At 34.6% G+C, this 17,493-nt stretch overlaps 1 protein-coding gene across 2 annotated transcripts in view; it reads right to left on the reverse strand.

Annotated features, from left to right (window-relative positions):
- Gfm2 (GTP dependent ribosome recycling factor mitochondrial 2) overlaps positions 1 to 17,480 on the reverse strand; it is a 45,259-nt gene extending 27,779 nt beyond the window's left edge. Inside the window, exons 1-7 of one of the 2 annotated variants that reach the window (XM_071612510.1) lie at positions 17,292 to 17,480; positions 12,698 to 12,779; positions 10,608 to 10,692; positions 6,868 to 6,925; positions 5,906 to 6,003; positions 4,082 to 4,207; positions 3,045 to 3,133 (exon numbers count right to left, since the gene is read on the reverse strand). In XM_071612510.1, coding sequence (XP_071468611.1) covers positions 3,045 to 3,133; positions 4,082 to 4,207; positions 5,906 to 6,003; positions 6,868 to 6,925; positions 10,608 to 10,692; positions 12,698 to 12,760 — 519 coding nt within the window. In that variant the 5' untranslated portion in view covers positions 12,761 to 12,779; positions 17,292 to 17,480. The other variant, XM_071612511.1, reaches the window with a different exon arrangement.
- Between the last annotated feature and the right edge of the window lie 13 nt (positions 17,481 to 17,493).

A 17,493-nucleotide genomic window follows, 5' to 3' on the forward strand; every position in this document is an offset into this window, starting at 1 on the left:
AACAGACACTAGTATGGCAATATGTAAATCAATGGATGTGTAACTGATGTGATTCTGCAATTTGTATACGGGGTAAAAATGGGAGTTCATAACCCACTTGAATCAAAGTGTGAAATATGATATATCAAGAACTATGTAATGTTTTGAACAACCAACAATAAAAAATTAAAAAAAAAATAAATAAATAAAAGAAACTACCATATAGTTTTCCAAAGTGGTGGTACTAACTACAATCCTATCAACAACATGAGGGTTCTAACTGCTCCACACTCTTGCACGTTTGCTATCACTCTTTATATTTTTACATATTTATTTTTTGAGACACGGTCTCTCTATTTTGACCAGGCTGCTATTATAAAATTTTTGGTACATATTTCCCCCAAACAAAAAAATTCTTCTATATAAACAACACTGTATTTTGCAATCAGGAAATTTAACATTTATATAATACTTACATTACAAATTTTCTCATAGTCAAGGCTTGTTCTTTTTTTATTTTTGCTATTAAATGTGCAGATGTAACTTTGATAAGGTTAAATGAATCAAGTTTCTCCTTTTATGATTTATGCTTCTTATATGATCTAAGAAACTGTTACCTACACTAAGATTGAGGAGATATTTTTTTTTTCTTCTAAAAGTTACAGATTTGGCTAAACAGTCTTTATAGCAAGTAAATACCTCTGCCAGGGGTCTCAGATGAGGATTTTAGTAATTGTATTATTTCCCCCTAGCTTTTCATTTTGAAAAATTTCAAATCTATAGAAAAGTGGAAAGAATAAATTTTCATGTACTTCTAGATTCCCCAAATACTAAAATTTTGCCATATTTACTTTTTCTGTCTTTATCAACATGTGTGCACATGTGTTTATGCATGTAGTACCTATGCAAATGCACTTCAGATCACCTACAATATAAGGAACACAACTGACTGATGGCCCAAAATGTTGACCTTCTGGATCTAATGCCAAATTCCTGCCAAGGCCAAGCTATTCCCAGATAAGCCTTGAGCACAGCACAGGTATTAATATACACCTATTCCCGCTATACACAGTAATCCTCTACCAAGTAACTTTGGCTCAAGGACTTCACATTGGCCTGATCAATCTTTTATGGAACCATGTGGCAGTCTGAGATTCTTCCTGTCCAATTCTTCCTCCAGCTTCCTTTATAGATGTCAGACCTGCACTGTGGTTTCAGTGCTCGTCCTTTATTCTTCTCTCTTGATCTTCATAGGCATTTCCTCCAAAAATTTCCCATATATCTGGGCATCTACCTTCCCAAAGACCCAAATTAATATCAGGTATGTATGAGGCTTGGATCACGAGAGTAAGTTGCAGATACTGTGACACATCAACCCTAAATACTTCAAGCATACATTTCCAAAGAATAAGGACTTTCTCCTAAATAATCAATTATGGATCACATTTAGAAAATTTTAAATTTGATACATTTTTACCTAATACCTTTAGTCCATGTTCAAATTTCTCTGACCATCCCAATGGTAATGATGTTCTCTGGAACTTTTTTTTATATCCAAGATCCAATGAAGAATCATAAATTACATTTTCTCGGCTTTTTAGAACCTTTAATCTCATCTCCCCCTACCACTGTCCCAAACATTTATAATGCTTGCATTGTTTTTTTTTTCTTCCCCAAATTTCAAAATGTTCTGGCCAATTGTTCCCCCGCAACCCCCAGAATGTCTTTTCATTTAGATTTCATGCTTAGATACAGGTCAATTTTTCTTTCTTGCAAGAATACTATGCAGGTAATGCTATATGCTTCTGAGTGCATTATACTGTGTTGATGTGTCCTGTTTTTAAGGAATGTTAATTCTGACCACTTAATAAAGATAATATTACAATTAATAATTTTAAGGTAAAAAGAACTAATGTGGGTTGTACATTTAACATGAAGCTGACCTTGACATTATAAGATGAAGGAGGTACCAGCTATAAAGAGGATATAACTCATCCCACTAGCAATATATTATTTATTATAAATCCATTTTCAAAATTAATTCAAGAACTTATTTATTTATGCAATACTGGTGACTGAAATCAAGGCTTCATGCATGCTAGGCAAGGGCTTTACCACTGAGCTACATCCTCAGCCCAAGAACCTTTAAGTTAACTGTTGAGAAACAATTATCAATGGGTCTCTCACGTTATGTTAGAAAAGACACTGATTCCCCTTGTTCTGGACTACATTTTCAAAAATGTTTGTATAGAAAACAATCTTGAGAAAGATATAGATAGTGTCTCCCTCTATAGCAAAAGGCAGTTTTGCTTATAACCTTGAAAAATAATGTCTCCCTGCAAAGCAAAGGGTAGGACTACTTGTTGTACATTATATAAAATATTTCTGTTCTCTAAGCACAGGAATCCTCTTAACCCATTACATGTGCAGCTGCCACCTAACTCCTTTCATGTAACTCCCTAGAAACTGGTACTTGAGAAATCAGCACAAGAAAATGATGATACCCTGGCTGTTCCTACTTCTGTAACTAAAAACATCCTTTTTCTACCACTCATGAATCTTTTGTCTTCGGCCAGTCATGAAACTAGGGCAGGCTAACTTGTTAGCTTGAAAGTAACAGGAACCTCAGGACCTTCCCAGTTTTTTTCCCCCAATAACAGGATTTGAACTCAGGGCCTCAAACAAGGTAAACAAGCACTCTTCTACTGAGCTACATTCCGAGACCCTTTTTTAAATTTCCTCTTGAGATAGAACATCACTAAATTACCCAGGCTGTCCTAGAATCTGCAAACCTCCTGCCTCAGTTTCCCAAGGAGCTGGGCCTACAGGCATGTGCCCCACTTGCCCTTCACAGTTCTTGACACTTAATTATATTTCCTACAGTAAACTCTCCTTTCACTATGAAAGATCCAAGATCACATACAGATCACATTTCAATATGAAATTCCAACTTCCTTTGATTTATATGAACACATCGAATAAAAGGTTATAGTTAACTAATTCCAATACAGTCGACATTTTTTTACATCATGGTATTCTATCTTCATTTTGGCAATATTTTTTACCTCTACACCAGCAGAGGCATCAAATACAGCGACTGCACCATCCAACACTCTAAGGCAGCGCTCAACCTCCAATGTGAAGTCCACATGACCTAAGAAAAAAATGAGAATTATTTAAAACTCTTTTTAAAAAACAAAAATAGCAAGGCATGGGGGTGCATATCTACAATCCCAACTTAATGAGGCCCTAAGCAACATAGCAAGTCCCTGTCTCAAAATAAAAATGATACATACCAATATATATGCCTATATACATATACCAATAAGAAAAATCTGTATACACATATATACGTACGCAAACATATGTGTGTGTACATATATATATGCATATGTATATATGTACATACACATGCATCTGTAGATTCAATGAATCATGGACTGAAAATATTCTGAAAGAAAAAACTGTTGTACTGAACATGTACAGACTTCTTTCCTTGTCATTATTTCCTAAGCAACACAGTATAACAACTACTTACTTATTAAGTATTTACAATATTATTAGCTATAAGTACATGAGAGGATATATTTAGGATATATGCAAATTTATGCAATTTATATAAGGGATTTAAACATCTGCAGATTTGGGCATCTGCAGGGGTCCTACAGTCAATTCCTCATGAATACTGAGGGACAACTACACATACCCTGGAATACTACATCATCTTACAAAGGAAGGAAATCCTGTTGCATGCTACAACATGGATGATCCTTGAGGACTGTATGCTAAGTGAAATAAATCCAGCACAAAAGGACAAATACTATATGATTCCACTTATTTGAACTAACTAAAGTAGTCAAGTCACAGATAAAGGGGAGAAATTGTTTAATGGGTGCCAGGTTTTGGTTCTGTAAGATAAAATAGTTCTGGACATTTTTTCACAGCTATGTGAATATACATAACATTACTAAACTATATATTTTAAAATGATTCAAATAGTAAATTTTATGTTTCTTACCACAATAAAAACAAAAACAAAAACCTCAACACCAAAAAACCCAAATGATGCAATATCTCTGTACTGGTAAAAACAGTACCATACCTGGTGTATCAATCAGATTGATTCTATACCCCTTCCAATCAAACGTAACAGCAGCTGACTGAATAGTAATGCCTCTTTCTCTCTCCTGAGCCATGAAATCTGTCACTGTGTCTCCATCATCAACATCTAAACAGAAAAAAAAGTCATAGTTCAGTTTTAATGATAAGTTTAGTTTTAATTACACAGTTTAATTTGCTTTAAGAAAAAATCTTTTCCCAAATATTTGGCTTACTAATATAGAGCTCTTCATCTTTCTCTATGTAAATTCTCATTCTAGAAAAAGCTTTTTTAAAAAGAGAGTCCATGCAAATATTTCAAAGTTAAAAAAAAAAAACAAAAAACTCTGAAATACTTCTGGTATTTCAAACATTTTGAAGAAGAAATACTTAATCTACATAATCTATACTAAACTGTACACTTTAAAATGGTTAAAATTTGGGCTAGGGCTGTAGCTCAGTGGCAGAGCGCTTGCCTAGCATGCGTGAGGCACTGGGTTCGATCCTTAGCACCACATAAAAATAAACAAATAAAATAAAGGCATTCTGTCCAACTACAACTACAAAAAATATTTTTAAAAAAATGGTTAAAATTTTATGAACTGTACACCCAAAAATTGTTGAAACTTTTTTACAATTAAAAAAATGACGGGGGCTGGGGTTGTGGCTCAGTGGTACAGTGCTCACATAGCATGCACGAGGACTGGGTTTGATCCTCAGCACCACATAAATGTAAAATAAAGATATTGTGTCCACCTAAAACTTAAAAATCAATAAATATTTTTTTAAAAATGACGATTTGAAAATCAACCCTTACTACAGGTAAGTAGTCTGAGGATATGAGGGAAGGATTACTAAAAGTTTTATGACACAATGGAGGAAACCTAGCAAGGTTCCACTTTTTCTGTCATATGTCCATTTACATAAGAGAAATTCTATGAGAAATTCGAATGGTTGCACATTTAGCAACTTATCATCAAGAACATTCAAATCCTGGAGTTCTTGAGTCCTCCATAAATATTAAGTCTCAGCCAATGCCAAGGGTCTAGAGAAATAGTTCCCAATGTGGTGCATATCATAAACTAGACCTTCTGAATGTTCCAGAGAGGGGTTAGGGAATCATTATTTAAAAACCAAACAAAAAATCTACATGAAGATCCATGCCTAGCCAAGAACCACAATTTCCACGTTACAATTACAAAATAAATTCTACATTTAGGTGAATACTACTATTATTGGTTAACAATAAACAAAATCCTTTCTTTTTATATATGAGAATCTTTGGTTAACTTTCCAGTTCTTTCCTTCTAGAAACCAGATAATAGAAGGATGTCCACTTACTAGGCGAAACAGTAAAAAAATAACTTCTGACTGGTAAACTAAATGTGAATTGAGAAGAACTATTACTTGGAGATAAATAACTTGAGCTTGCCCAAGGGCGTATGGCATGTCCCTTATCTCCAACCTGGAAATTGCCTATGGAGTTGTAACAAGAGATATTCATTCTTATAGAGCACGAGTTTTCTAAACTAGGGTAGCTCTCATAGAAAGAAATACTCATGTTGTTGGTAAGCTACAGTTTCTGTCTTATATCCTTTTAAGTAGATCAGTACTAGATGGGACTCAAAACAGTCTTGTGAGTCTGAATGTTTAACTGAATCTAAAAAGACCCTTTAGTGGGTATTGCAACTACCTTATCTTCATGTTGTGGTTTAGGCATCAGTGACTCCATACCATACTCAAGTTCTCTATGTTGACTTCTTAATCAAAATATTTTCCATTGATGCTTTGGCTAATGGGGATGGGGAGAGGAGGAATCCATTCTAACCTCCCAGTGATCTTGTATATCCAGAATAGTACAATATTCTTTCTGTTGTGGTAGTTTTGCCTGCATCAATATGAGCCATAATTCCAATATTACGGATTCTGTTTAAAAAGAATAAAAAAGGCATTATGAAGTGTACATTAATAAAACTGTAAAATCAAAATATCTATGCTATGCAAAATTCAAAGTTGGTTAGTTCTTTTTTTTTTCTTGCTACTGGGATTGAACCCAGAGGAATTTTACAACAGAGCTATACCTCTGGCACTTTCTAATTTTTCAGTTTGTGAGAAGGTATAAGTTGCAGAGGCTGGCCTCATACTTGTGATTCTCCCTGCCTCAGCCCTCCTGAGTTGCTAAGATTACAATGCATCATCAAGCCTAGCAAAGTGGGTTATTATTTATATAATTACATATAGTTACAGAAAAACTAGAAAAATGAAAAACAGATTTAGTGTATATTCTACAACATTATTTGGTAAAACAGCTAAATAACAAAAGGGCCAGCTATAACCTTGAGAATACCTTATGCTCATTTCTATGAAAAGTGTACTGTTGTTAACCAAAAAATTTTAAATTGAGAAAAAAAAAATCACTTTTTTGGGGGTGGGTGGGTAACTAGGGATTTAACCCAGGTTTGCTTAAACACTGAGCCATATCCCCATTCCTTTTTTATTTATTATTTATTTTAATACAGAGTCTCATTAAGTTGCTCAGAGCCTTGCTAAGTTGCTGGGGCTAGCTTTGAACTTGAAATCCTCCTACCCTCAGTTTCTCGAGCTGCTTGGATTACAGACATGCACCACCACACCTGGCAAGAAAATAATTTATAAGATATATATCAACTACTTATAGCTAGCTAGGGTAGAAAGTCACAGAAATTATAGTGTGTATGAATAATGCCCATCAAAGAAAACTTGTAACTTTTCTCAAGAGCTTATAGAAAAAAAAGCAATTATAGTACTTACTTAGCTATAGGAGGATTAATGACTGAATGAAGAGATTTGATATCATTTCCTATTAAGCCTAATGAAAAGAAGATTAAAATTGAATTGTTAAAAATCAAATTTTCCTTGAATTTACAAATAAAAATTTTTAAATAAAGTAAATACTGTGACTGTAAATAAAGTAAAATTCAAGCCAAATAAAATTCAATTAACTAAAATTTACATTCCTACAACTGGTAAAGAAAAAGCTATGGTAATTTATAATTGTACAAGGTAAAAGGTTTTTTTTTTTTTTTTTTTTAAGGTAAAAGTTTTTAAACATCAGTTTCTAGATCATATTCTTAAAAAAATACAGATTTACTCTTTGTCACCTACTAAACCTCTATTTATAGAATTGTACAATTGGAATTAGTGTTCATAATGGTAACAGTAAGGGACTAGTAGATCCTGAATCAAAAAAAAATTTTAAAAGCCCAGTCTTAGATGCATTTCCTAAGGCTTGAAGAGGCCAGAGTGATTCTCATGTGAGGTGATAATTAATGTTTGTACAATGAGGAACCTTACTTACTTCAATAATCTTAGGAACCATAACTTTTTTTTTTTTACCCATATGATTTACTTTTTTTTTAGTCATACATGACAGCAGAATGTATTTTGACATATAATACATACATGGAAATGTACATACATCAATCATATTGTCAATTCTATTCTGCTGCCTTCCTATCCTCCCTATTCCCCCCCTCCTCTCCCATCCTTTCTCTCTATCCAATCTAATGTGACACACTTTTTTTTCTTTTTCTCATTACAACATCATATATGTATTCTGTATAACAATGAGGTTCTCCTTCCATCTTCCGTGCAACTCCCCTTCTCCCTCTTTTTCCTTCCCACCTCTCTTCCCTATTTAGTGGTAGTCTTCTTCTCATGTTCTTCCTCCCTATCCCATTTTGAGTCACCCCCTTTATATCACAGAAGACATTTGGCATTTGTTTTTTAGGGATTGGCTAACTTCACTTAGCATAATCTGCTCAAACGCTATCCATTTGCCTGCAAATGCCATTATCTTGTTATTTTTTAGTGCTGAGTAATATTCCATTGTGTATAAATGCCACATTTTTTAATCCATTCATCTATTGAAGGGCATCTAGGTTGGTTCCACATTCTAGCTATTGTGAATTGTGCTGCTATAAACATTGACGTGGCTGTGTCCCTGTAGTATGCTCTTCTTAGGTCTTTTGCGTATAGTCCGAGAAGGGGAATAGCTGGGTCAAATAGTGGTTCCATTCCCAGCTTTCCAAGGAATCTCCATACTGCTTTCCAAATTGGCTGCACCAATTTGCAGTCCCACCAGCAATGTATGAGTGTACCTTTTTCCCCTGCATCCTCGCCAGCACTTATTGTTGTTTGACTTCATAATGGCTGCCATTCTTATTGGAGTGAGATGGTATCTTAGAGTAGCTTTTATTTGCATTTCTCTGATTGCTAGAGATGGTGAGCATTTTTTCATGTATTTGTTGATTGATTGTATATCCTCTTCTAAGAAGTTTCTGTTCAAGTCCTTGGCCCATTTGTTGATTGGGTTATTTGCTTTTTTGTTGTTTAACTTTTTGAGTTTTTTGTATACTCTAGAGATTAGAGCTCTATCTTATGTTTGAGGGGTAAAAATTTGTTCCCAGGATATAGGCTCCCTATTCACCTCACATATTATTTCTCTTGCTGAGAAAAAACTTTTTAGTTTGAATTCGTCCCATTTGTTGATTCTTGGTTTTAACTCTTGTGCTGTAGGTGTCTTATTAAGAAATTTGGGGCCTGCCCCCACGTGATGAAGATTAGGGCCAACTTTATCTTCTATTAGACGCAGAGTCTCTGGTCTGATTCCTACCTAGCTCCTTGACCCATTTTGAGTTGACTTTTGTGCATGGTGAGAGAGAGGGATTCAATTTCATTTTGTTGCATATGGATTTCCAGTTCTCCCAGCACCATTTGTTGAAGATGCTATCCTTTCTCCATTGCATGGTTTTAGCACCTTTGTCTAATATAAGGTAGTTGTAATTTTGTGGATTTGTCTCTGTGTCCTCTATTTTGTACCATTGGTCTACCAGCCTGTTTTGGTGCCAGTACCATGCTGTTTTTGTTACTATTGCTCTATAGTATAGTTTAAAATCTGGAATCGCAATACCACCAATTTCACTCTTCCTGCTTATAATTACTTTAGCTATTCTGGGTCTCTTGTTTTTCCAGATGAATTTCATGATTGCTTTTTCTATTTCTACAAGGAATGTCATTGGGATTTTGATGGGAATTGCATTGAATCTATAAAGTGCTTTTGGTAATATGGCCATCTTAATAATATTAATTCTACCAATCCATGAGCAAGGTAAATCCTTCCATCTTCTAAGGTCTTCTTCTATTTCTTTCTTCAGGGTTCTGTAGTTTTCATTGTATAGCTCTTTCACCTCTTTTGTTAAGTTGATTCCAAGGTACTTCATTTTTTTTGAGGATACTGTGAATGGAGTAGTTGTCCTCATTTCTATTTCAGAGAATTTGTCACTGATATACAGGAATGCCTTTGATTTATTGGTAGTGATTTTATATCCTGCCACTTTGCTGAATTCATTTACTAGTTCTAGAAGTTTCTTGGTTGAATTTTTTGGATCTGCTAGGTATAGGATTATGTCATCGGCAAATAGTGCTAATTTAAGTTCTTCTTTTCCTGTATTTATGCCTTTAATTTCTTTCGTCTGTCTAATTGCTCTGGCTAGTGTTTCAAAGAAGTATGTTGAATAGAAGTGGTGAGAGAGGGCATCCTGATCTTGAGGAATCATACCTTTAAAGATGGCTTAGGAGATATCACTGAACAGCAGCTGTAGTAATCTAATACTTCTAAAAAACCAAGTAGCATTTTACATATAAAAACAAAGTACATAATGACCAATTTCATACTTATGATAGCTTAGTAAGTAATATTAAAGCAACAACACAGTCAAATGTGTAAATTTAATCTGTATCTTCCTGCTATTTAAACCATTTCTTCCAAATTTCTATAAGAATTTATATTATTTTTCAAATCTCATCGCAGTCTGAAGATCAAAAGAAAATCTATTCTGCTAAATCCTTTATACACACAAATAATGTAGCCATTACACTTACATGTCCTTGTAAGTCAACAACAAATCAGTATTTTTACTCTATTCTCACCTAACAAAGAGGTAATGAGAACAGCAACACTATACTAGTGATATGGAGTCTACCTTGTTTGCTTATTTCAAACATAGGAAGGACATTAGGAGTTAATTACCTCCTCAGCTTTCTAGCTTCTAATAGCCATATGTCTAAGCTATTCTAGATAAATATTTAATAAGAACTACTTCTAAGAACCTACAAGCCTCTTCTGACAGAAAACATCTTTGCATAAAAACCAGAAATGAACTAGAAAATAAATATTTTGTGGCAAAGGCACTCTACAGTAGGCTCACATGCTAAACTTATCTGCTAGCTATTAAAGCCACCAACCCTCCCTTTGCTCAGCTCATCATCACATCCAGCAGTTGAGGAGCACAACTTTGCTGGTAACCCTTCCTCTCATCTATCAGAATACTCCTATTCCTCATAATCTCAGGAAAATAGCCGAAAAGTAAATAATAATTGGAGACCCCTAAAAAGGGAGATTTTTACAAACAAAAGAAAGTGAAAGATAATCAGAAACAGAACAGAGAAAGCAAGCAGCTGAGGTAAAATGAGAATTCTAACATTTGTACCTGGTAAGGAACTGTAATTTCTTCCAAAAAGTACATGCAGTTCTGATTTTTTTAAACTTGCTCTTCTTTTACAGCAGCACATATTCTAGTAAGAAGAAAAAGAAACTTGATATTAATTTTATTTTAGCATTACAAATTATTATTACAGTGGTTTAACCTTGTAACTATGCTTTGTCAGAAAATATTTTGCATCACCTTATAGTGCCAATTTATTAATTCCAATTATTTTAAAAAGTAATGACCCAAACTTATACTACAAAAAAGAATAAGGAATAAATTAAAACTGATTTACTCTTTTTAGCTGACCTTAAAACAATGGTTCTCCTAGACCTACATCATTGGCATGAGTACCTTATAGTGCCAATTTATTAATTCCAATTATTTTAAAAAGTAATGACCCAAACTTATACTACAAAAAAGAATAAGGAATAAATTAAAACTGATTTACTCTTTTTAGCTGACCTTAAAACAATGGTTCTCCTAGACCTACATCATTGGCATGAAGTAGGAACTTATCTGGAATGCAAACTCTCAGGCTCTTTCAGACAAGAAAATCTAACTCTTGTGTACAGGATACAGCAATCTGGTTTCAACAAGCACTCTGGGTAATTCTGATAGCTACAGTTTGAAAACCAGGACACTTATGTTTACATAAGGGAGTTAAAAAGACTTTAAAAGGTTATCTATCTTCCCCTGGATAAATATTGGTTCTCTTCTATAGCTGCTAGGAGTTTGTGGAGAGTCATGAACTTCAAAACCATTTGCTGTTTTCAGGATTTAAAATAGCAATTACACATGAGAATCACCTAGAAAACACTGGGTACAGAAAGGAAAGGAGAATTGGGGTAACTGGGCAGTAGCATGTTTTCAAGTTTCCCCAGGGCAGCACTGCAACGGAAAATCCCTGAGTTGGAACAGATCTACATAAGACCAAGAAAGCATTTGTTTCCCTTCTCTTCTTGGAATGTTCTCAAGTCAACATGGATATTCTCCACCCTAATGCACCCCTAGACTACTAGAGACAGACTTAACAGCTGCCAATATATTTGGAACTATTAGAATGTATAATGATTTGGGGCTTTTTTTTTTTTTGTACCAGGGATTGAACTCAGGGGCACTCAATCACTGAGCCAAGCTTGTCTAGCATGCTTGAGGCCCCAGGTCCAAATCCCAGTATCACAAAATCAGCCCTATTTTGTATTTTATTTAGAGACAGGATCTCACTGAGTTGCTTAGCGCCTCACAGTTGCTGAGGCTGGCTTTGAACTCGAGATTATCCTGCCTCAGTCTGGGAACACAGGTGTGCATCATCAAGTCCAGCACATAATCTGCTTTTTATGCTACCGTGGAATGAATACCTGTGCCTTCTATATTATTTATTGAGTTTCCGGTAATAATACACTTTTATCCTAAGAAAATATTTCAGAGCACAAACTCAATACTATTTAAATTTCTACTGCATAATAACTGGGATAAGAAGATTCAGCAACTACATGTCTCAAGATACATAATCTGAAAGTATAGTCAATAAAAATACTGAAGAAAACTGTGCATCTCCTTGAGCCACTTACTGACATCAAAAGTGTACAAATATAGATTTATTTTCAAAATGCTGCACAGATGATTTTAAAGTAGCAAAAATTAATTTATAGTCTAATGATAAGGAAGCTTCTTCTATGTTAAAGGTTCTCCTATACTTCCTGTTTAGTCACTGCTGGAAGAGAAATAAGTCAGACAAATTTCAGTCTCTTATCTAGTTTAATAAAGAGTATAGTTTCATTTGAGGATTAACATTTCTAAAGTATATTAAAGATCCGCCAGTTTACAAAATAATTTATAGTATTTTGAAGGGAATTCAGAAGTTAAATCAGAGCTTAAAGACTAAGACTGGGGCGGGGGTTGTGGCTCAGCTGTAGAGCACTCACCTAGCATGTGCGAGGTGCTGGGTTCGATCCTCAGCATCACATAAAAAATAAATAAATAAATAAAACAAAGGTATAAAAAATTTTAAAAAAACTAATGAGATATACTGGGCCTTTAGGAGTAAAATAACTGAGATTGTCACATTTAATTTTATAAGAAAAGCTTACATTAATGTGCAAACTGGATATTTTCTGATGATTCACTGCAAATATCCTCAAGTAGGCCAACATCTTGATCCTCTGTTATTCTCTGAAAAAAATATACAAAATCATAAAACTAAATTTATATATTACAAGTCTGTAAGACATATAAGTCTTATATAAGGTAAAAATGTATTACTCTTAGAAAATAGGAATGATTTTAGGTATCAAAAACTCAATGTATCATTCAAAAATTAAAATTCTGACTAAATATGAGAAGATTCTTTTTTTTAATTTTTATGTATTTACTTATTTGTTCTAATTTGTTATACATGACAGCAGAATACATTTCAGTTCATAGTACACAAATGGAGAACAATTTTTCATTTCCCTGATTGTACACAAAGTAGAGTCACACCATTGTTGTCTTCATACATGTACTTCGGTAATGATGTCCATCTCATTCCACCACCTTTCCTACTCCCATGACCCCTCCCTCTCCTTTGCCCTAGCCAGAGTTCCTCCATTCCTCCCAAAGTTCCTCCATTCCTCCCACCCTCATTATAGAAAAATAAGATTTCTTTAAACATTTATTTTTTAGAAGTGGTTGGACACAATACCTTTATTTTATTTATCCCAGCCCTTCATTTATTTATTTTTATGTGGTGCTAAGGATTGAACACAGGGCCTCACACGTGCTAGATGAGCGCTCTACCGCTGAGCCACAACTCCAGCCAGAGAAATAAGATTCTTAAACTTAAAATGATCTTTATTTTTTCACACACTTTAATTCTTAAGGAAAGATATGGAGATATTATTGAAATCCATTTATTGAAATTGCAAAAACACCATACCAACCAAAGTACATTTTTATGTAAATATACAGAATGAAGTATAAAAATAATTTGTACCCACCCCTGCCTAGGAGAAACTGGCAATTATTTTGCTTTCCAAAGACTAGGAGGCACTACTGGAATCTAGTGGGTAGAGGCCTATTATTCCAGTAGATAGATGCTGCTAAATATCCTACAATCAGCAGGGCAGTCTCCTTTGACTTAAGAATTATATGCTCCAAAAATGTCAATTGTGTCAAAGCTGAGAAACCTTGCAAATCAATGATTCTCAAACTATTCACTGGGTACAGTGGCACACTCCTGTAATCCCAGCTATGAGAGGCTGAGGTAGTAGGATCACAAGCTCAAGACCAGCCTTGGTAACTCAGCAAGACCCTATCAAAAATTCAACATTAAAAAGGGTTGGACTAATTAGAACAAATTATATATGTTTTTCCTTTTTTCAAAAAGGGCTGGGATGTAGCTCAGTGGTAGAGAGCTTGTCTAGCATGCTTGAGGCCCCAGGTCCAAATCCCAGTATCACAAAATCCTGCAATTTAGGAACCCCTAAGATTCCTAAGACTTTTCAAAGGTCAAAACTATTTTCATTATAATGCCAAAAGACTGGTCTTTCAGGGAGCTGGGGCTGTAGCTCAGTGACAGAGCACTTGCCTAGCATGTGGGAGGCACTGGGTTCGATCCTCAGCACCACATAAAAATAAATAAATAAAATAAAAGTAAAAAAAGAAAAAGATTGGTCTTTTCACAGTGTTGACATTTGCACTGGTTATGAAATGGGTAAAACAGGGACACCTTGGTATGAATCTAGGCACTGGCAGCAAAATATACTACTAGTCATTATATTCTTCACCATGAAACAATCGGCTTTTTAAAAAAGTAGCAATAGTGCACTCGCCTGGCATGCGCAGGGTGCTGGGTTTGATCCTCAGCACCGCATAAAAATAAAATAAAGATGTTGTATCCACTGAAAACTAAAAAAAAAATAAATATTAAAAATTCTATCTCTCTCTTTAAAAAAATAAATAAATAAAAATAAAAGTTTCAATTAAGAATATCCTTAATGAGGCAGTAAAAATTCTTAATTTTATTATATCTCAACCCTTGAAAACACACTCAAGGGTACCTATTTGATAGGGAAATCAAATAGGATGCATAAAATGCAGTTGCAAGCTGCATTTGCTAATTTTTTTTTCATTGAACACCATTTATTCAAAAACATATGTTATTCAAACTTGGATATTTTGTAGACTTTTTCTTTAAAATGATAATTCACTTCAAAGAAAGCAATTAATAGTATTCACTGCCAGTGATCAAGTTCAAGCTTTCAAATGATATCAGAACCTTGAAAAACTGGCATCTGTCACTGTAGGCTTGACAGCCTAACTTAAAAGATATTCATGAAGAAATCAATGGTGATACTAATGAACTGATTTTTTTGATATGACTTAATGATATGTGTATAACTCAGTAAATAGAGATTTCCCAATCAATACATTGTTTCCAAAATCATGCTTGAATAAAAGATCTATTCTAAAATACAACAGACACAAATACAAAAGAGCACAAAAGATTCACTAATATAATTTGATTCTATATTGTAACTAATCTTTATGAAACTATCATTTGTCAAAGTCTGAAATAGTATCAAAGATGTCCACAATTTTTTGCAAAGGCCATTAAAATACTCATCTTTTCCAACCATACATCAATATCATTATATGCTTTTGATCACCACAATTTCAAGACTGGGTATCTACTATATACTTTTGGTAGATTTAACAAAATAGTGATGAAATCCAATTTGATTACTGACACATATACAGGAAATACTGTTTTTTAAAAATATTTTTAGTTATAGACAGGCAAATACCTTTATTTTATTCATTCATTCATTCATTCATTTTGAACTCAGGGCACTTGACCACTGAGCCACATCCCAGCCCTTCATTTATTTATTTTTATGTGGTGCTCAAAATCGAACCCAGTGCTTCACAAGAGCAAGGGAAGCGCTCTACCACTGAGCTCCAACCCCAGCCCCAGGAAATAGTTTTTTAAGAGAACACTTTGCTAGCATTGATTTGTTTGGCCCATTTTTATCCCACAATAATAGATGAAGGTAAGAACAAATGATAAACAACATAGCCATATCTTTGCCTTCCCTATTTTATACAAATCAAGGAGTGCTAATTGCTCAACCTTTAAAACTTCACTTACTTTCTCCTCCTGATTCAGAAAGAAAAAGGTAATTAATGATTTAGGAAATTATAAATGAAAACATATATTAATTTAAACCAACTGATTAAATTTTCCACAATCTAATAAAAGAACTATAACAACAGAAAACAATAAGGATAAATTTCAAATGTTAGGGGAAAAAAATCTATACAAACTTATCCCATCTGGTTTCAATTTTGTCAAGAATATATAGGTAAAACTAATCCATTATGTTAGAAGTCAGGATAGTGTTTACTCTTGGGAGTGCTAATAACCAGAAAGAAGGAAGAGGTAGGCTCTGGGACACAAGTTAAAGTAATTTCTTGATCTAGGTGCCGCCTACACTAATATGTTCGGGTTTTAAAAACCCACTGAAATGTTCATATACAGTATATGCATTTTTCCACATTGTTACACTACAAAAGTCTTACCAAAAAAAAAAAAAAAAAGATTGAAACTAGATTTAGAATCAGAGATATTGCTGGAGTCCCAAGTCTTCTGAAATCTTGGATAAATCACTTAAAATCTCTGCACTTCAGTATTTCACATAGCACACCACAGGATTTGGCCTAAGAATTCTTATTCAATAAGAACTGTCTATCTTTGCCTTCTAGGTGTTGGGGTTAAAGCAATGAACAAAAGCAAATAAGCTGTGTCTTCATACTGCCCCTACTGTACTCAAGGGATGCAGATAAACAAGAGAATAAATAAAATACACAGTATTTTCTATGGTGATAGGTGGAATTAAGCAAGATAAGGGAACAGGGGCACAACTGTAAGGTCAAGAAAGTTCTTACTAAAATGATGACATTTAAGCAAAGACCTAAAGTAGGTAGGGAAGGCAATGGGAAGGGGAGCATATTCAAAGAAGAGGATTAAATAATTTATTGCACGTGAAAATACACTTAAGCTAGTTAGTATTAGGTCTGTTTTAAAGTAAGATTCCATTAAGAAGATGGAGCCTTACATCCAAAGCACTGTTTTAATGAAATGAATACTCTCCTTTGATACAGTTATTTTTCCTCCAATAAATGAAAAAGGTTTCAAACTATAGGGTAATTAAGAGAACTTCGGTGCAAAATAAAAAGGTAAAACTAACAACGTTCTTAAATGTACTTTCTTGTGAATTATTTCCCTGGTGTTACTGAAGGGGCACTGCAAAGCCAGTCCACCCAGGTCTTCCTCCAATGCACCAAAAGGTCTCAGAAAATTCTGGAATTAGTCCTGAAATTCCAGAAAACTAATAGTCTATTTCTTTTCTGGCAGTTGATAAACTCCAATAATTTTACTTTCCCATACAATAAACTTTCATTCTTCTATATTCTATATCCTTAATTGTACATACATTATAATGATAGGAGGAAACATCAGTCATCCTCGCTGAAGAATAGAGGAAAAAACGTCCATAAATGAGGAGAAATCTATGAGCAGTGGGCAAGAAGCCCTGCCGTCCATCTCTGTGGCTGGCTCCGTCAGAAGCAGCCTGGAAGGTCAGCAGTGCCCAGCGCCGGGCAGGGTCACAGACACACGTAGTCTCTCGGGGCGGTACCCACCTTGCACTCAGTCGTGCACTAGAGGCCAGCTTCTTTTCGAAAGGTTGTAAGGAGCAAGAGGCACCGACTACTTTGAAGTCTGCAATGGCCCCACGTTTCAACCAACTCAGCGTCCACCCTCTTACCAACCAGAGAACCTAGATTCCTATCTTACGGACTCCTCAGGCAGCTTCTCTTCGGCACTTCCGGCGGTGCATCAACC

The sequence above is a fragment of the Marmota flaviventris genome, chromosome 5 (assembly GCF_047511675.1).
Source record: "Marmota flaviventris isolate mMarFla1 chromosome 5, mMarFla1.hap1, whole genome shotgun sequence".
Taxonomy (NCBI): domain Eukaryota; kingdom Metazoa; phylum Chordata; class Mammalia; order Rodentia; family Sciuridae; genus Marmota; species Marmota flaviventris.